Below are 21,564 nucleotides of genomic sequence, written 5' to 3' on the forward strand. Positions count from 1 at the left end.
ACTGCTTAATGACTGCTTCAGTTTGTAAAGAGCTGGCCCCATCAACTGCAAAGGAGGGGCCTCATGTAGAAGCAGGGTGGCTACAGCCTTCTGCCAATAAGTGCTTAATGACTCATTTTCCTCAACAGAATTTTCATGAGACTGGAATTCAGGGAGGGCTGTCTAGAGAATGTCTGAGAGGAAGTTCACAAGCCACCATCCTGCTGTTTGTTGGAGAAAGCCTCCCATGATAGCCACACCAGTGGACAAAAACAAACAGCAACAGATTTCAGTAACGTTTCCTCACGATCTTCCAGAAAAAGTCCCTGAAAGGTCACCCTGAAGTTTGTTTTAGTCAGGTTAAGGACATTATAAACTTCCAAAGAAGAAAACTCTTGGTGGAAAAACTAAAGACACAGAAGGCTAATAACTAACTGTTTGTGTGGAACACAGGCTCTATCCATGTGAATTGCATTGAACCAGCCAGAGTACTCCTAGACCCTGTTGTATTTATGCTTTCAATTCACTCACCCATTTTACTGATCTGTCATATTGAGCAATTGCTTTGCAATTAGGTGGATTTAGACAAAATGGAATTGTACATATGGCTTCCTTCTCTTTTCAAATGTTTTTGTGTTTATTTTAAAGGCTTTATAATTGCTAAATGTTCTCCTCTCTCAGAAGACATTCTGAAATGGAAGCAAAAATATCACTTTTGCAAAGCCATTTCCATTCTTCCAAAGGTCTGCTGGTAAATTATTCTTCCTGATCTTTCCATCTTTCTGGCCTGTGCATACACACCTAACCCATACTAAATTTCACCAGATGGCATTTTATTTCTTTAAAGGAAAGCAGCCGTGGGTTTAGACAGTTGAATTTTTAAACTTCTGTATTTACTGGAAGTGCATATGGTGCTATATGGACAAAGAACTTGTGCTGAAAGGAAAACATTTCTGTCTGCAGTACCTCACAGTGTTTTAGAGGAAGAAAAGTACAGTTACATGGCATATTTCTCACAAAATCTTTCGTGGCTGTGATTTTTCTTTCTCTCCTCGAAATTAGAATATGTGTACTGTACATACCTGAAAGTTGGTGTTATTTTAATTCTTTTGCTTGCAAATAGAAAGGTCATATGAAACTCAATAAATTGCCAAAGTAATCGGTGAGAGATTTCTAGAAGAAAATGAAACATAAAACTAAACTTGTTAAAAAAAAAAAAAAAAAGGTTTAAAAACCTCTGTCTGTCAACGTAAGCAGATGTTGGTGTAGAATTTACAAGGATGAGAAGGCTGTAAAACCTCCCTTAAGCCATTCACAGTTCATTTCAAGGCCAAGAACGCCCCCAAAATCTGTTTCTAATTTTACAGAAATCTTTTGAAATTTGGCACGGTTTTGAAAAGTCCGTGGAAAGAAAAAACCCTTGTCCTAGCTTCAGCTTCCAACTCCAAAGACAGACTTGCTTCCTTTCAACGGTTTTCACAGATGCAGTGACCCACACTCCGAAGTCAGAATTAGCTGACTTTCACAAACATCTGGAAAAATGAAGGTTAGTATATGCAAACTCAGGTGTTGCTAAAGAATGAGGGCTGGCAGAATTAGAATTAAGTGCGAACAATGTTTTATATTGTTTAGAAGGTGAGGATTTGTCCATAAGTATGTACTTCCTGGAGTGGGTTGAGATTGGGAGATTATTCTAAATATACTGTAGAAACATTTGTCTGTGTGGAGCTGGAAAAATTCCAGCAATTATAGCCAGACCAGCGGAAGACAATCAAAAGTTTGTGTTAAGGAGAACTAAGATTTAACGGCAAACAAAATCTTGCCTTTTCTACTACTTAGCAGAAACTGTATGTATATCTAATTCATTTTTATTTTATGTAGACATGGTTAAAAATCGTATTTGGAATTGCCACCGCTGCAGTGCTTGCTTTATTGGTGATGTGCATTGTCTTACGTCCTTTGAGAGGTAAGAATTTTTCTCTAATTTGCTCTGTCAGCCTTGGAAAACGCACTAACACATGGTCACGAGTGACTGAACATTTCCAAAGTGCTTATTTTCCAAAGTAAGTCTGTTATTTCCATGAAGACTTATAAGCTCACAGATATGTTCTTGTGCAACCAGAAATCATGAGAAATTTAAGGCAGGAGAAGAAAGAGATTTCCAATATTATTTCAGCAATAGAAAAACCTAAGCACTTTCTGTATCATTCCCACACCTCCCAAAATATATACTAAATTACAAGCTTTCACAGACCTTTAGAGACAATATTTTTGACTAACGTTGCTTTCACGGATTGCCTCATGGAAAGTAAAACTGAGTATGAATTGAAAAGTTAAAACAGAAACTATGGCTTTGTGTTTGTTTTATTATGAGTCTTTTCAAAAATTTAGGAAGGTGGTCTAGAATAGAGATCTTGAGTATAGCTGTATAGAAAAACTAAAATTGTTGTTCTAAATGCAGTAGCAATGAACAATTAAATTAGAAAACAAAATACTATTAAACAAGCATTATGTTTAGTGATAAATTAATTCTTTTAAAAAGGGTTTAGATTAACATCAACCTCCCTTTGCTGAAAGTTGGAAGATACTATGGACTGATAGAGGGTAGTTTAAATTTAAATTAAGACTCTGTCTATACATTATCCGCAATATTAAAGGTATGTTTCTGTAAAAGTTATGAAAAGAAGCTCAAATTCTGAACCAGGGGAAAAACACAACAGGTGTGCTTTGAGGGAAAAGTGTGTAGCAACAATTATTAAAAGCTTATAATAGCTAAGGTGGGGAATACCTTTGGTTAAAAGTTAACTGTCAGTAAAGGAAACTCAATGACAAATCTTTAGCTAAAGAATGTAGGAGTCCTAAATGACCCATTGCTTTAAAAATTAAAATACAGAAAATACTTTGAAAAATTCAAAATGCTCATGGAATTTTCACAGAATTACAAAATGAAGAGGTTAACCCAGGGGTGGGCAAACTTTTTGACTCGAGGGCCGCAATGGGTTCTTAAACTGGACCGGAGGGCCGGAACAAAAGCATGGATGGAGTGTTTGTATGAACTAATATAAATTCAAAGTAAAAGAGCGGAGGGGAGAGCAAGAGAACCGGATAGAACAGCTGGATCCGGCCCGCGGGCCGTAGTTTGCCCAAGGCTGGGTTAACCAATATGATGAAGGCATTGTACTTGTATCTTCAGTGTTAATCTTCAATCCATTTCCTGCTCTCTGCCAACACACAATTATTCTTAGGCTGTTGAGAGGTATTGTGTGCATCCATATTTTTTATATTTTTTCAAGTTAAAATTGTTTCCAGATCAGTGTGTTACCTCAGTGGCTTGGGAACCATATTTCCCTCTTGCCAGCAATTGTCAGGTGACATATTAGGTCACATTGACCCATTGAATGTCAATCTGTTCAGAATTAGCTCCTGATTTTAAAAGGAACTCCCAGTACTTGAAATCAACATGTTGCTCCCTCAGAAATGAATATTCTGAGGATGAAAGTGTATGGACTAAATTGTGAGCCTGCTTCCATGTCCACAGGCAAGGATGGCTTGCCTTTCCACTTTGCACTTTGGAATTTGAGCCATAATTTCTAATGGGAAATATACTATAGTTACACATTTACAAATAATATATAAGTATACACCCACATAGGTATTTGTGTAATCCTATATAATAAAACCCTAATATGCAAATCGATCGAATGGTGGAATGACCAGTCGCTATGATGTGCACTGACCACCTTGGGGCAGATGCTCAACACAGGAACTTCCCCTGACTGGGAGGGAGGCGACCTGCGGCGGTGATTGGTGGGTGGCGCCAGGCTGCCAGCCAAGGTGGGTGCCCCCCAATCACCCCGCCCGCCAGTTGCCCCACAGATGGCCCTGATCACCAACCAGGCCTAGGGACCCTAGCCTATATACTGGGAACAGTCTCTTAGATTTAAAAATTAAAACTCAAACACTGAAAAAACAGGATGATGCAGCGATGACATGCATGGACTCTGGCTTGCACATTTTATGATCAGCCCTGATTCTGACACTTATAACTGCATGACAAAGCCAATTACTTAACTTCTCTCTGCTTCGGTTTTTCCACCCATAAGATGGGGAAAATGGTACTGCTGCCTCAGAAGGATCATGTTGTGTACTACGTTTTATAATCACGGCAAAAAAAAAATGTAGCTGCCCATACAACAGCAAGATGCCTTTCACCTGTATGAAAAGTATGGTCACTTTGCATGCAGCGTCCTGGATTGTGTCAGTTTAGGCCTAACATCCCCCAAGGGGTCCCAGATTGCAAGAGGATACAGGCTGAATTGAGGATCCCCTCGCCCCCAGTCCCCATGCATGAATTTTGTGCACTAGGCCTCTAGTTATTTATAACCCCAATCCTTACCTTCTCTCTAAGTTTAGACATGTATAACATGTACATAAATGTATATTATAAAGTACATCTATACTAATAAAAGGGTAATATGCTAATTAGCATGACATCTTCCAGACATCCATCCGGACAAAGCCACAGCTGCTGTGAGGCCTGGGGCTCAGGCAGCTGCGAGGCCCGAGGCTCAGGTAGCTGTGAGCCCTGGTGGCAGGCAGTGGCAGCAGCAGCAGGGTGATGGGGGCGGTGCCTTCCCCTGATCAGCCCAGTCGACTCCCACAGAGGGAGGCCAGACTGTGGCTTAGGCCATCAATAGGACATCCCCTGAGGGATCCCAGACTGTGAGAGGGGGCAGGCAAGCCTGAGGGACCCCCCTTCCCCAGGGCACAAATTTTTGTGCACCGGGCTTCTAGTATATTATAAAAATCTATGTCATTTAAACCCTAGTTTTTTGTTTCAACCAATGGGATAATTTTCAGAGAAAATTAATTTCCTTGTAGAGTGAAGTAATCAAATTAAACTTTAGGGGGGATTTTATTACTCATTCAGAAACAGAAAAATTATTAAAAACTTGAGAATTGCATTTTTTGTCCATAATACCATTCTCTTCCTATTCTAAATTGGCTGAAAAACTGCTCAGAATGTCACTTAAATGACTTGTACTGGAACCATTCACTCCCCTACTTTGCAGAGTAGACCAGGAGAAGCCCTCCTCCCTCCAGGCAGTGTTATAGACAGCCCTGATTGAAGTGGATCCTCTGACCTCCCTCCTTCTTCCCACACCCCACTCCTCAATCATCCTTAGTCTAGAACAGTGGTTCTCAACCTTTCTAATGCCATGACTCCCAACCATAAAATTATTTTCGTTGCTACTTCATAACTGTAATTTTGCTACTGTTATGAATCGTAATGTAAATATCTGTGTTTTCCGATGGTCTTAGGTGACCCTGCTAGCAACCCACAGGTTGAGAACCGCTGCTGTAGAGTCACAGGGGTGGGCAAACTTTTTGACTCGAGGGCCACAATGGGTTCTTAAACTGGACCGGAGGGCCGGAACAAAAGCATGGATGGAGTGTTTGTGTAAACTAATATAAATTCAAAGTAAAGGAGCGGAGGGGAGAGCAAGAGAACCGGATAGAACAGCCGGATCCGGCCCGCGGGCCGTAGTTTGCCCACAGCTGGATCGGGAAACACAGATATTTACATTATGATTCATAACAGTAGCAAAATTACAGTTATGAAATAGCAACAAAAATAATTTTATGGTTGGGGGTCACCACAACATGAGGAACTGTATTAAAGGGTCGCGGCATTAGAAAGGTTGAGAACCACTGGTCTAGAGCTTCCGGTCCAGTTCTCACTCTCATAACTGCCCAGTGCCTGGTGAGATAAGATCTAAGGTGGCAAAGCAGGAGAAGGGAAAGAAGAAGGAAGAGAAGGAACAGAGAATTCGAAGCGAAGGAAGCTTCTAGTTGGCCTTTTTAAGCTTTCTCAGAAATTCCATTACCTCACATTTACCTTAGATGCCCTTGTATTCTTAGCCTAGTATTATGTGCTAACATAACATAAGAACAGTCTTCTTTGGAGAAAGTTAAAAACCCACTTCAGAAACATTCATTTATTTATTTATATAGTGAGGAATTAAGTCCCATTGACTACCTGCCCATCATTGTGCCAAGTGTTGGGGAAACAAAGATTCAGCAGTCTAGATTTCCCTCTGAGAGTCAGGGCAAGAATCCAGAGTGGATGCATGGCCTTCACCACCAACAGGAGATCAGGGTTTCTGTTGTTCCCCACCAGGTCTAGGTCAAAGAAGAAATGACAGGGGCTTTTCTGTGGAGAGAGAGGCCCAGGGAACACCAGCCTCAGGATGCAAAGAGCTGTGGAGAATTTAGGCAGAATTTTATGAACAAATAGGAAAATGTGGTGGTGAAATGAGAAAAATCCATTTAGATCACTCACATAGTAATAAAAATAAGAGACAACTTTAAAAAAAAAACTTTCAAAATTTCCCATTTTTATTTTCACCAAATGGAAAACACATATGGGTTTCTACCTCTTAGTCCCAGGCTATTCTCCTTGGCCTTAGCCTATTCCTTTTCAACTGATTTCTCCTCCTGCCTCGATTTACCTTCTTGCGCCTTCCCAGGCACCACCCTTTTTCCTGTGTGAAGATGCAACCAGGCTGAGAGTGGAAACTGAGCTCCACACCTTCCCCTTGATTTTGTCCACCCCCAAAAGAAACACACAGGCCTTGTTTCAAGAGATTTACAGAGGTGACAATAACAAAAACCAAAGAAACAGAAAACAAAAATTGGAAAGTGACAGGCCAGAATTTCCAAAGTAAATTCTATATGGCCTTGCTTCATGATTTACAGTTTCTGAATTCCTGGACCTGCCTTTGTGAAATTCACTTGTGAAACAAATTGTAGGAGTCATCTACTCCTTGAATTCTACTGAGTATTGAGTTTCTTATATGGTGATGAGCAAACACTCAATAAATGCCAGCATTTATTTTTCTATAATTTCTAACATGCAGTAGCGACTTAATAAGCGACAGCTAGAATTTTACTGTATTCTTCATCCTCATATACATATGCACACAAAGATGATGACTAGGTCCCTCTGTGCAATATACTTCAATTTCAACAATGTTCTTGATTCTGAGAGTGTGTGTGTGTGTGTTGGCGGGGGCAGAGGGGGGGGGGGGTGAGAGGGTGGGTGTCTTTGTCCTTGGGTATCATTCCTGTTCCTATTCCCCATCTCCTTGGATCAAAAATAACAAATATGTTTTAGAAACTTTTGTGTACAAGAAACTCATAGGAGACATCAGAAGTTCTGAGGCAAAAGAAGAAAAGGAGAGAAAAGATAAAGGGAGTTGGGGGAGGGGTGAAATGGAGAATGAAGTTGAGTGAAAGAAACAAAGGAGGAGAGGTGCATCTCAGATCTCCCTGCAATCAATCTTCTTGTCTACCTTTAAACACTTTTCCTTTTACTGTTGTTGTTTTGGGCCTGCTGTGTTTTATAAAACTTTGTAATAGTCACCAATTTTTAAAAATCAGAAGGTTTCATATAAAAATTTGTATTTTTGGCTTCTCTTTAAATATTAAATCTGGCAGCATTGGGCCCATGGTAATAGTTAGCTAAGAAGCAGGTGCCTTCAGATGGGCAATGCTTTCTCCAGTTTCCCACAACTTTCTATTTAATTATGTACAAGATACTATATTCATTCACAGTATCAGCCTGACGTCGATAAACATTGGATTTTTAACCCTTGGACTGAAAAAAAACAAAAAGCACACACACCAAAAATGTATATGATGCCTCCTGGGATTAAAAATAACTACTAAATATGAAAAACCTGAGATTAGTATCCCATAGTCATCCATTATCCCCAGTGTCCAGTCCACTGTGGCCCCTGGACACTTGAATTATTTGTCCAACAATTATTTATTAAGGACTTTCCAGATATCAGCCTGTTGTCTAAGGCATGAATGACAAAGTATCTGCCTTTAAGAAAGAAGAGTTTGATAGTAAATAGGTAAACAAATAAATTAACAGAATATTTCAAATTCTTAAAAGTGCTATCAAGACCAACTAGAGTGGCCCAGCCAGTGTTGCCCAGTAGTTGAACATCAACCTATAAAAAGAAGTTCAATTTATTTCAGAAGATATGTGAAATTTAGATAGAAAACAATATTTTGTAAAAAGAAATATAATTTAGAATGTCTGTGTTTTAGTCAGAAATCCGTTATTATTATTGTTACTATTACTATAACCTCAACAACTACTTTTTAGAATATAAGATATATGTGAGATGAAACCATCTTCACAGGAGATGAGAATATGTTTTTAAGGCTTGAAATTTTCCCAGTATCAACATTTAGAACTGTGAAACAGACTTCCTCAAACATCCTAAGAGTTTTAAGCTTATTTATTCACTGTTCTTTTGGAGGAAATATGGAGAAGTCTAAAGGGTTTAGAAAGTTCACAAACATAAAGGAGATTTTGAGGTGAGGGTAAATAAATCAACTTTGTAGATTATATTTCTCTAATTTGCCCTTGGATTTTAAAATCACAGAGGATGAATCTTGGCAGACTTTCTTTGAGTTCTGCCAAATTTTAAATAATTTAGAAAATAATCCAAGTCTTTGAATGATTTCCATAAAGCAGAGGAGGTTACCTGTCTCCTATTCCCGAAGCAAATTGCGTTACAACTTATACAAGAACTAGAGGCCCGGTGCACGAAATTCGTGCATGGGGGTGTGTGTCCCTCAGCCCAGCCTGCACCCTCTCCAATCTGGGTCCCCTCAAGGGATGTCCGACTGCCCGTTTAGGCCCGATCCCACCGGGGATCCCACCAAGACATCCCTCTCACAATCCAGGACTGCTGGCTCCCAATTGCTCGCCTGCCTGCCTTCCTGATTGCCCCTAACTGCTTCTGCCTGCCAGCCTGATCACCCCCTAACCACTCCCCTGCTAGCCTGATTGATGCCTAACTACTCCCCTGCCAGCCTGTTTGCCCCTAACTGCCCTCCCCTGCAGGCCTGGTCACCCCTAACTGCCCTCCCCTGCAGGCCTGGTCCCCTCCAACTGCCCTCCCCTGCAGTCCTGGGTCCCTCCCAGGACTGCCTTTCCCTGAAGGCCTGGTTGCCCCCAACTTCCCTCCTCTGCTGGCTTGGTCACTCCTAACTGCCTTCCCCTACAGGCTTGATCGCCCCCAACTGCCCTCCCTTGCAGGCCTGGTCCCTCCCAACTGCCCTCCCTTGCTAGCCATCTCGTGGTGGCCATCTTGTGTCCACATGGGGGCAAGGGCAGGCGGAAAGCTTGGCTTCCTCCATTGCCGGGGAAACCCAAGCCTCCCTCCTGCTCTCTGTGGCTGTAGCCATCTTGGTTGGGTTTATTTGCATATCGCTCTTGATTGGTTGATGGGCGTGGCTTGTGGGCGTGGCTTGTGGGTGTAGCGGAGTGATGGTTAATTTGCATATTACTCTTTTATTAGATAGGATGGCTAGTCATAAATACACCTTGAGAAACACGTGTTCTAAAGCTCAAATCGGGGATGTGGTATCAGAGCTCAAGGTTCTTAAGAAACAGAGATAGTCATTCAGAGCTTTAAAATACAGCAATAATTAACATAGTAGGCACAATTGAAATGATGTTTTCATATAATATTCAAATACTAATTAGTCTTTTTCAAATTTATTGCCTTTTTTTGTTGTTAATCCTCACTGGATTTTATTTTTCTATTGACTTTTAGAGAGAGTGGAAGGGATGGGGAAAGACAGAAAGAGAGAAAGATCGATGTGAGAAAGACACATTGATAGGTTGCCTCACACACATGCACCAACCAGGGCTGGGGATTGAGCCTGCAACTGAGGTATGTACCCTTCACTGGACTTGAACCCAGGACTCTTCAGTATGAAGGCCCATGCTCTATTCCACTGTGCCAAACTGGCTAGGGCTTACTGCCTATTTTAAATAGAGAAAAGAAGTTATTGTTCATTTTAGTATCTTGGTGAACTTAAAAAATTATCTATCTAATAAAAGAGTAATATGCAAATTGACCATCACTCCAACACACAAGATGGCTGCCCCCATGTGTTCAAAGATGGCTGCCCCCATGTGGACACAAGATGGCTAGCAAGGGAGGGCAGTTGGGAGGGACCAGGCCTCCAAGGGAGGGCAGTTGTGGGTGATCAGGCCAGAAGGAGAGGGCAGTTGGGAGGGACCAGGCCTGCAAGGGAGGGCAGTTTGGGATGACCAGGCTGGCAGAGGAGGGAAGTTGGGGGCCACTGGGCCTGCAGGGAAGGGCAGTTAGGGTTGACTAGGCCTGCAGGGGAGGGCAGTTAGGGATGACCCAGGCCTGCAGGGGAGGGCAGTTAGGGGTGACCAGGCTGGCAGGGGAGGGCAGTTAGGGGTGACCAGGCTGGCAGGGGAGCAGTTAGGCATCAATCAGGCTGTCAGGGGAGTGGTTAGGGGGTGATCATGCTGGCAGGTAGAAGCGGTTAGGGGCAATCAGGATGGCAGGCAGGCGAGCAGTTGGGAGCCAGCAGTCCTGGATTGTGAGAGGGATGTCTGACTGCCCGTTTAGGCCCGATCCTACCGGACATCCCTCGAGGGGTCCCAGATTGGAGTGGGTGCAGGCTGGGCTGAGGGACACACACCCCCGTGCATGAATTTCGTGCACCGGGCCTCTAGTGTAGTATATAAACAGAATAACAAAATCCTTTTAAACCTTTGTTACTATTAATAATAAAAAGAATTTCTTAGTGTCTAAATTAAAATTTTTAATACAGATTATGATTTTATAGTTGGTAGAAACACTGATGTGATAGGACTCTTTAAGACAGAATATGCCTGGCCAGAGTGGCTCAATTGGTTGAGCATCGTCCTGTGCACCGAAAGGTTGCCGGTTCAGCCCCTGGTCAGGGCACATATAGAAGACAGCCAAGTAGAAGTGACAAGGAAGAACTTTAATATATAGGTCTGAAATTTAGAGGAGAAATCCAGTCGGGGGTCAGGTCAGGTGATGGGGTGAGTCAGCCTAGAGATATGTAATGGAAACCCCAGGAGAATGAAATGACCGAGAACAGGGGCTCTTCCTCAGACCCCAAGTAACACCAATATGAGCCATACCACAATTTAAGGTAGAGATTAGAGGAAGATGAGCTGGCAAAGGAGACTCAATGGGCCTACATTTCCAGGAATAATTATTCTAACTCCCTTGTGTGTTGCTTGCTTTTTTACCTAATTTTTGTTTGGTTTGTGTTGCTGTTATTGTTATTTTATTACACATGTTCTTTCACTTTAAATCATAGTATAGTGATAAAGTGCCCAGCCTCGAAAATCAGATGGAGCTGGATTTAAACCCCAGCTCATGTATTAAGCAAGTTACTTTGCCTCTGATTCCCATGCCCTAATCTGTAAAATGAAGTTAATAACAGTCCATCTCAGAGAGATGAGTGAGGATTTCATGGGACCATGCATTTAGAGTGCTTGGTACTTACAAAAACTTCGTCAATTACAACACTTCCTATAAAGCTACCTCAGATCCTTTTGTTCCCAGTTGTCAGCTTTTGCCCAAATATATTAGTTTTTAAATAGTAGATTCTACACTCTAAAATTTCCTACATTTGCCCCTGTGGTGCTTACTCCAGAAAAACAAATACACAAACAAACATGACTTGAAGCAATGGCTAGAGATGATGCCTCCTTACCAGTATAGATAGTTTCTCTGTAGACCCAACAGCAAGACATGTGTGGTGTGCCTGGAAACCCACGTCACTTCCCTTGGTGTGGCTTATTTAGCATCAGTTCCAAATCAAATACGTAAATGAGAACAAAGGGACCCTGCCATTTGTGTGCCCACTTTAATAAACCATATTTTCTCATTTAGTTTGTGATAAATATTAGAGCTAACATTGAATGCTTCTGCTCTGGCATTTACTCCCAATTTTTCAGGACTAGAAAATTAAACGGCAGAAATAGAAACAGAATCTTAATAAAGAATAAGCACAAAGTTTTAAGGAAGCATTAGAATAGTGAGTCATTATTTGTGAATCATTTCTGTGAATTGTAATTTCTTGGATTCATAATTGAAATAGTTTTCAGCTTTGCTTTAATAAGTGCAAATGCAAATGTATAGTTAATTAGAGTGTTTAAGGGGTATATGAGGAACTGTGCTGTCAAGATGGGCCAAGTTGACTCTAAGGACACTGTGAGTAATTCAGTGTTAATCAAGGAAATGCCAGTCACATAGAGAAGAGAGATGTTTTCAGAAGTCATTCCTACTTCAGCTCAAATATTTAGAGTTTAAAATTATACATGTCAAAATTAAACTTTCAAAACAATCAAAAGGTTATATTTCAATGTTAAAACATTATTTGGGAAGGGGCATGAAAATCCAGTTATTCATTCAATAATTATTAGTGGCATCTTTTTCAGGTGACTGGAACTTAGTCATCGGGATGCATTTTATACTGATTTACATACACACACACACACACACACACACACACACACACACACACACACACATTCACGACACTAGAAAATAAAACCCCAGTGCTTTCCCTGCAATCTTGTTTAAATCTAATCTGGGCCAGAATCAGACCCCTTGCCCTTTTTTCATTCTTCAAGGATCGGCAGAGGAAATGTACTTAAGAAGAATCCAATTGAATGTAGCCTGAAAAGATAGTGGGCAAGAGGACTGAATAGGGATATAAACATTATAGATCATTAACATTCCTTGAAGGCCACGATCAACACTTAGTTGGGGGAATCTATATCCGTGAGGTATGGATTGCTAGTCAGGCCATGCCCATCCACATACAAGAGTTTATAGGCAAAGGGCATCCCAATTTTAGGCACAGGGGTACAATAAAGTACAATTCGCTGAATAGATTCAGTAAAATCACTAAGTTTGGATTCTTTGGAGAAGAATATCCTGGAGGTACAGGTAAAAATGAAAGTTAGCAGGACCTCATCCCCAGAGATTCTGAACCATTAGGTTTGAGATAAGGACTAGGAATCTATTTTTCAAACAGCATCCACGTGACTCCATGGACTAAATTTGGATACATTTTTTAATTAGGGCATATCCAGGTTGAAATTTACCACATGGACAGGAGGGTAGAGAATAAGGGCAGGGCATATCTTTGGGGGGAAATTAGTGAAAATAAGTTAACATAAAATCTGTCAAGTTGATTTATTTTTTTCATTCAAAAGTATTTATCATGCTCCCACTATATGTGAAGCATTATCCTAGCTACTGGGCATATGACAGTGAGAAAAATCAAATACAGACTCTGTTCTCATGGATAAAAACCTATCCCTTATACAAGTCACGTAAATATAGAGACAAAATGTTTATATTCAATAAATAGAGCTAAGTGTTGAGATAGCAATAAGCCAATAGCATTTTCATAGAGCCCATTTCTGCTGATGGCTGGTGGTAGCGGTCAGCATTGATAATGCAATGAAACATTACTATGTTTATAATCTTTCTAAATATACAAAGAATCAGAGCTAAGACTGGAAATTCTAAGTAAACTTTATGTTTTATACCTCTGAATATGCAACATGTCAGAGCAGACACATTACTTCATTACATTTATGAACAGAAAGAGCAGAATGACTAAATTAGAATCTTCCAATTTGATTTGGTATCATTCTGATCCCCACCTGACTCCAGCATAATCAATCACACTTCTGAGCCTCTCCTGCACCACATGTGAGGTTCGTACTCACCAAATCCAAATCTGTGCATGAACCCTATTTCTGAATAGATATAGCTGGCTCCTCTGAATATATTTTCTATACATCTACTCATTGCTTCTTGGGTGCTGGTGTGGCTTATTATCATCATGCTAATTAGTAGTATAATTAATGCATGATTAAAATTGCTATGCAGGTAACTTGAGTCATAACATGACATATGCTAAGTTCTCTATATAGATTATTGGCATTTATAGCTACTATGAACACATCCTATATACTAAAAGGCTAATATGCAAATCAACCAAACAGCAGAAAAACTGGTGCTATGATGTGCACTGACCACCAGGGGGCAGACGTTCAATGCAGGAGCTGACCCCTGGTGGTCAGTGTGCTCCCATAGGTGAAGCACCGCTCAGTCAGAAGCCCTGAGCCAGGCTCACAGCTGGCGAGCACAGCTGCGGTGGTGGGAGCCTCTCCCGCCTCCTTGACAGTGCTAAGGATGTCCAACTGATGCCTCCCAGACTGTGAGAGGGCACAAGCCAGGCTGAAGGACCGCCCCCCCCTTCCAAATGCACTGATTTTGTGCACCAGGCCTCTAGTTTAAAATAAACGGCTAGAAAAACCAAGATGACAGCATAAGGTATACACCTGTACATGCTGCCTCTCACAACCACACCAAAACTACAACTAAAAGACAAAATGACTATCACCAAGAACCATGGGAAAGCTGGCTGAGTAGAAGTTCTACAACTAGAAGGAAAGAGAAAAGAGCATTGAGACCGGGTAGGACGTGCACAAGCGCAGAAAAGCAGAGGTATGGAAGCACGCAAATTGGGCTGGTGACTGGGTGCGCTGTTTTTTCAATCAGGAAGGAGATACAAGCTCATGACTGCTCTGAACTCCAGTCTCTGGGGAGACGCGGGAGACCCAAACTCCTACGGGGAGAAGCTGGACTGTCTGCCATCGGGTCAGAAAATGAGGATGGCTTTCTTGCAGAGGTGCTCACAGGAATCATTGTTTACTGTGCTGGGGTGTGGGACGCAGAGATGTGAAGACACAGAGACGGCTGACTGGCAGCCATCGCTGTTTGCTACACCCTGGTGATTCCCTGAGACCCCGCCTCACCCAATTTACAAAACCACCCAAGCTGTGTGCAGCGGCTTTTGCATATGAATGGCCTGGCCTTTCGCAGCTTAGCCTAACAAACTGCAGCTGGATCAGACAGCTCCAAAACTTCCAAACCCCAAACAAAGAGGAGAAATCTGCAGATCTCACTATAGCTCCTGCTGGGTGGCCTCAGGCAGTAGCTGACTTGCACCTCCTTAGAGATCCAGGAGCCAGTGTACCTAGTGGTCAGTGTGAGAAGATACCAGATTTCAACTCCTCACATCCATAAGTGACACATTCAAGAGGCAGATTCAGTGAGCACCAAAGCCCCACTGAAGCAAGTCCTGCCCCATAAGGGTGTCTCCAGCACAGCAGTTCTTCCATTATAGACACAGTTGGTCCTCACAGCCAATTGACCTGGAGGTCAATTCCTCCCAGTGTACCAACAGCAATCAAGGCTTAACTATAAGACTGTGCACCCAGCCCACAAAGGGGTGTACCAAGAGTGTCCACCTCAGGTGATTTGGGACACTGAACCACTGGGCCCTATAGGTCACCTACCACACAAAGCCACTCCATCAACACAGGGAAGCAGCCAAAATGCAGAGACAAAGAAACATATCATGAATGAAAGAAATGGAGGAAAGCAAATGACTGGTTATAGAGTTCAAAACCACAGTTATAAGGTTACTCAAGAATCTTCTAGAAACCTCTGAAGAACTTAGTGAGACCTTTAAGGATCTTAATGAGAATGCAAAAAAAAAAAAAAAATGGAAAAGGACCAGTCAGAAATTAAGCATAGACTGTCTGAAATAAAAAATAATATACAGAAATTCAACAGTAGACTAAAGGACCCCAAGAATCAAACCAAAGATTTGAAATATGAGGAAGCAAAAAACACCCAACCAGAAAAACAAAAAGAAAAAAGAATCCAAAAATATGAAGATAGTGTAAGGAGCCTCTGAAACAACTTCAAATACCAACATCTGAATTATGGGGGTGCCAGAAGAAAAGAGAGAGCAAAATATTGAAAACCTATTAGAAGAAATAATGACAGAAAACATTCCCTATCTGGTGAAAGAAATAGACTTACAAGTCCAGGAAGCGCAGAGAACCCCAAATAAGAGGAATCCAAAGAGGACCACACCAAGACACATCATAATTAAAATGTTAAGGGCAAAAGACAAAAAGAGAATCTTGAAAGCAGCAAGAGAAAAACAGTTAGTTACCTACAAGGGAGTACCCATAGGACTGTCATCTGATTTCTCAACAGAAACTATGCAGGCCAGACAGGAGTGGCAAGAAATATTCAAAGTGATGAACAGCAAGAACCTACAACCAAGATTACTCTACCCAGCAAAGCTTTCATTTAGAATTGAAGGTCAGATAAAGAGCTTCACAGATAAGAAAAAGCTAAAGGAGTTCATCACCACCAAACCAGGATTATATGAAATGCTGAAGGGTATTCTTTAAGAAGAGGAAGAAGAAGAAAAAGGTAAAGATAAAAATTATGAACAACAAAGTGACAACAAATACATATCTATCAACAAGTAAATCTAAAAATCAAGTGAATAAAAAATCTGATGAACAGAATAAACTGGTGAATATAATAGAATCAGGGGCATAGAAAGGGAGTGGACTGACAATTCTCAGGGGGAAAGGGGTGTGAGGGGTGCGGGAAGAGATTGGACAAAAATTTTACACCTATGGATGAGGACAGTGGTGGGTGATAAGGGCATGAGGTGGGGGGGGGGGTAATCTGGTGGAGGGGAGCTATCGGGGGAAAAAAGAGGAACATCTGCAATAATCTGAACAATAAAGATTTATTTTAAAAAATAAAATAAAATAAAACAAACGGCTAACTAGGAACTAATATAAAATATACTCTCTTGTAAATTTTCTGGATAATCTAAGTAAGAGGTTATAAAAGAGTAAATAACTAATCCTTGAAAATTTTTGAAAAATTTGATAAGGATCAGCACAATTATTAATTATATGAAAAGAAAACTGTGTAGAAGTAGGTATTTGAAAACTACTGTTTTTATAAATTTTACTTATCCATATATGTGATATTAGTACTAATTATATTTATTATCATAATTGTGATATTTCAGTTAGAATGCTGCAGGATGACCAAAATGTTCCAAGTACAACTGATAAGTTTCATATTAGAATAAAAGTAAATATTAATTATATATATTAATAGCCTAACATGAAACTGCTTTTTCCCTAGACTGTGATCTTAGTAGATATACAAAAACAAAAACAAAAAAAGTCCTATCAATCAAATTACTTTGTGAAACACTGATCAAAAATATTTATTTGAAAAATACTGATAAGCTATGATAAAGCAAAATCCAACATGTATTGAAAGCTTGTCATGTGCCAAGCATAGAGCTAAATGTTTCATTTGAATAAGCTTATTTATTTTAACTTTCTATAAAAATAAAGATTAACTTAGCTAAAAATTTTTCATAATTGCAAGTAAAATTATATACAAGTATACTTAAATAGGAAAATCTATTATATAAGTCACTAGAGGCCTGGTGCACGATATTCGTGCACGGGGGTCCCTCAGCCCAACCTGCACCCTCTACAATCCAGGAGCTCTCAGGGGATGTCCTACTGATGGCTTAGGCCCATTCCCGTCGTTCTCTGCTCTCTGCGGGGCCTGGGGGTTTCGCTGCAGCCATGGAGATGAAGTCCCCATGCCCTTCTGTCTGCTCTCTGCCTGCCGCCACCATGTGCCATGTGAAGGAAGCCCGAATGCCCTACAGTGTGCTCTGTCTGCCAGGCCTGGGGGCTTTGCCAACACTGACACACTAAGGAAGCCCCCATGCCCTGTTGTCAGGGCTCTGTCTGTGGGGTCTGGGGGTGTTCCCGCCACCACCTTGCTAAGGAAGCCCCCAAGCCCTGCTGTCCGGGCTCTGTCTGCCAGGCCTGGGGCTTCCCTGACATCACCCTGTGAACGAAGCCCACAAGCCCTGCTGTCTGGGCTCTGTCTGCTGGTCCTGGAGCTTCCCCGCTGCCACTGCGCTAAGGAAGCCCCCAAGCCCTGCTGTCCGGGCTCTGTCTGCCATGTCTGGGGGCGGATCCAGCCTTGCCGCTTGGTCCCTGAGAACCACCGCCAGGCTGACAGGCCCAGACAGGGAGGCTGGATCCGCCCCCTCCGACGGCAGATCCAGCCTTGCTGCTCCGGCAGACAGGCCCGGACACTCCAGCAGCGGGGCTGAGGGGACTGGGCACTACCATCTTGTGGCTATGGGGGCCACCATTTTTGTCACGGAGTGATGGTTAATGTGCATATTACTTTTATTAGATAGGATTAGCCATAATTAAAGCATTATTTATGCTAGACAAAAGGCATATCCACAGTTATATTTATTTATTGAATCAATTTAAATAATTTTAAATAAAATAATTATCTAGGTTTTGGGGTTTTCACAATAAAAGGATACTACATTTTATATATACATGTTCAGGATGTGTAGACACAAATTAAATTATGTCAAAAGGAAAACAATTTTTGCCTTGTTCAGGTGGCCCAGTTGATTGGGGTGTTGTCCCATATGCCAACAGGTTGCGGGTCTGATCTCTGGTCAAGGAACATACCGAGCTTGGGGATTCGATCCCTGATCTGGTGGGCTGTGAAAAGAAGGCAACCAATCAATGTTTCCCTCTCACATTAATGTTTCTCTCTCTCTCTCTCCCCTTTTCCCTCTCTCTAAAACATCAATAAAAACACAATAATTTTCACTGCAAATAACAGTGCTAGAAATTCCCCTTGACAACATTAGATACAGATTGCAATGTGCTCTTAGGAGAGCTAAATAAAATCTAATTAAAATGCTTATTCTAATGCTATTATAGTAAAATGGTCTTTTATTCATTTATTGGAAATTATAAAATCAGTGATATGAATTTTGCACAAGATCATTTAATTAAATAGAAAAACTTTCACTATAAGTAATCATATGGCATGTACAACCTCACTTAGGATGCAAAGAGAATGTAAGAAGATGACCATTTAAAATTTAGAATACGCTAATGCTATTAAGCATTTATTGTCTGGTTACAAAGGGGCTCATTGATCACTTGTGTTCTTATAGCCACCAGAGTAATTTTTAGTAAATTAAGAAAATAATTCATGATCTTAATCAATTGTGTGGGGCATGCATGCCCCAGTGTTAATCAATTAAAATAGCAGGAGATGCTATTATCCAGTTGGTCAATAGGCTCTTATCACCATGGCAGTACATTTATGTAACTACAAAGCTAACAGAACATGTTGAGTCTCAAATTTCAAAATTTAATATAGTAGAACTAAAAGGTGTTATCAACATTTTCTAGTCCAGTCCTTTATATTTCAGCTAAGAAAGCTGTGATGCCAGAGATTGATTTACCAAAGTCATTCAGGAAATTAGCAGTAGAAGCAGTCTGTAAAGAAGAGGGCACAAACTCCATCCATCTATCCCTCCATTCATCCATCTTTTCATCCTTCATTTCATGCATCCATTTATTCAACAAGTATCTATTAAATGCCTATTATGTGCTTAGACACTAGGGATGTGATGATGAGCAAAACTAGACATACACAATCTCCAGACTTATGGTGACTATTTCGAGAATACAGATGGAGGTGAAAAATATTAATAAGATAATCACTCAAATACACACATGATTACAAAGCAAGACAAATGCTCTTTTAAAAAGTAACGTAGCCCATGATAATGTATAACAAGGGAGCCAGACCTAAACCAGGGGTCAGAAAGGGATTCTCAAGAGAAAGTGGCCCTTATATTGAGTACTAAAGGCTGGATAGAAGTTATGAGAAGAAGGGAGAGGGTAGAAAGAGGTGCCGAAGCCCTGGAGAAAGAAACGAATATTTGAGGAACAGAAAGCCCAGTATGTTTGGAGTCTGGAAAGTAATGGGAGAGGGGCAAAAGGGGCTGGAGGGATAGGCCATCTAGACCAGCGAGAGACTATAGTCCAGACTAACATTTTTGACCTTTATTCTAAGAGTCATGGAAAGCTCTGGGAAAGTTTAGCAGGAAGATAAAACTCTCATCTTCAGCAGTGTTTTTTTTATGTGGGCAAATACCAGATTCATAAATGCTATTCAAGGTATAGGACATTTTTCTAAGTTTTGGTTCTGAAAGCAATGGCCTGGAGAAGGGATGAAGAATGGCAATAGGGACATGAAGGAGATTGGAAGTTGGTTGCCATACTATCCATTTGGGCAGATCTGTTTCAGGGCTCTGAGAATAGTCATGTCTGAAAAACGCAATTGTTTGGACAACTTAAATATAAGTGAAATTTGTTCATGGTTATAAGCTACCTTAGGTTAGCTTTTATATGGAAAACCATTACTCTTGGAATTTCTAAGATTATTTGTCCAGATGATGTGGTTTTCTTTTCTTCTGGTTCACTTTCTGTTTGTAACAGTCTGTAGTCAGGATAAGCAATTATCTCTCTTCATTTATGCCTCTCTAGAGATATCTGAAGGTAAGGATTCTGGCTGTTCTTATCTGACCATCTGGGCTGCTAAAATACATCTTCAATAAGTCAGTAGAAATTCATGCACATATGATGAAATGCAGTCAAGTGCTCAAGAGTCTAGTTTTAGTCAAACTCACATGGTCTTCAATCCCAGTTTTGCAAGGCTTAGATATGTTGGAACCTCACTTCACTCTCCTTCTTAAAAAATATCTGACAATTCTCCACAAAATGAACAATAACGTCCCCACTGCTCAGCACCATCCCCCTCCATACCCTTCACACTACCCAATTTTTCCCACCAGTTTTCCCTTCCAGACAATCAAACCACCAGTCTAAGCCTCAGTTACCCTGTCTATAAAAATGGAGATAATACTTATATCTACTAAGACAGGAGTTAAACAAGTGTTTTGCAAATGGCAATATTTTTATTATATGAGAAAGAAAATATGAGAGAGAACCTTAGACTTTATTTGAGTTATTAATATTCTTTTTAGTAATAATATGTTTCATCTTCCCCCAAAGATCATAACTCTGAAGGAAATAATACAACAAGAGCACTCACACTGAAAGATATTTTAAATGGAACATTTTCTTATTGGACATATTTTCCAACTTGGATTTCAGGTAGGTGAACTTTTTCTTACTTTTGGTTTTTTTTTAAAAAAAGGTCAAACTACAGTGGGAAGGCAGAGGAGGGTTTGGGGTGGGGGGTAAGAGATCAACTGAAGGACTTGTATGCATGCATATAAGCATAACCAATGGTCACAGACACTGGGGAGTGGGGTGGGGAGGGCATGTGCTGAGGGGTAGGGGAGGCCAGGGAGGAGGTTAATGGAGGAAAAAGGAGACATATGTACTACTATTTGTAATACTTTAAACAATAAAAAAATAAAAATAAAAGATCAGAAAACATAATGCAAAATATATGTACATATGTTTTCTGTTTTTGCTTTTAGTGCCAATGTATCTTTATGGTAACAAAAGCCATATCAGTTACATGGTGGGGGGGTGGGGGAAGAACGATTATTTAGGTAAGTCAAGTGACCAGCAAAGCACTTTTGACAGAACCTTTTAGACCAGATTTCCTCCAAATAATGAGGCCAATAGGAGTTTAGCAGAAAAATAGAAGCTGAGAATTGTTACAATAATCTGAGTATATGGTATAGGTATTCAGAATGGAAGAGAAACACCTATTTAGGAGAAGTCATGAGAATTTTACCAAAAGAGAAATCCTTTGTTAATCTGGATAATCACAGAAATGGACAAATCCTATCCTAAAAACAAATCCTTTAAGGGCCATAAAATTGATATTTACATACAGTTTTGTAAAATAGGATGTTGTCAAATAAAGCTAATAAAAAATAATAAAGTCAACT

At 40.6% G+C, this 21,564-nt stretch overlaps 1 protein-coding gene across 1 annotated transcript in view; it reads left to right on the top strand.

Moving 5' to 3' along the window:
* The first annotated feature begins 1,367 nt into the window (after positions 1-1,367).
* Positions 1,368-21,564, top strand: part of FAP (fibroblast activation protein alpha) — a 78,189-nt gene continuing 57,992 nt past the window's right edge. The window contains exons 1-3 of the mRNA XM_080669385.1: positions 1,368-1,525; positions 1,861-1,945; positions 20,711-20,812. Of these exons, the coding sequence (XP_080525511.1) occupies positions 1,520-1,525; positions 1,861-1,945; positions 20,711-20,812 (193 nt within the window). The 5' untranslated portion in view covers positions 1,368-1,519. The remainder of the gene's footprint in view (positions 1,526-1,860; positions 1,946-20,710; positions 20,813-21,564) is intronic.

The sequence above is a fragment of the Plecotus auritus genome, assembly GCF_963455305.1.
Source record: "Plecotus auritus genome assembly, chromosome: 5".
Lineage (NCBI taxonomy): Eukaryota > Metazoa > Chordata > Mammalia > Chiroptera > Vespertilionidae > Plecotus > Plecotus auritus.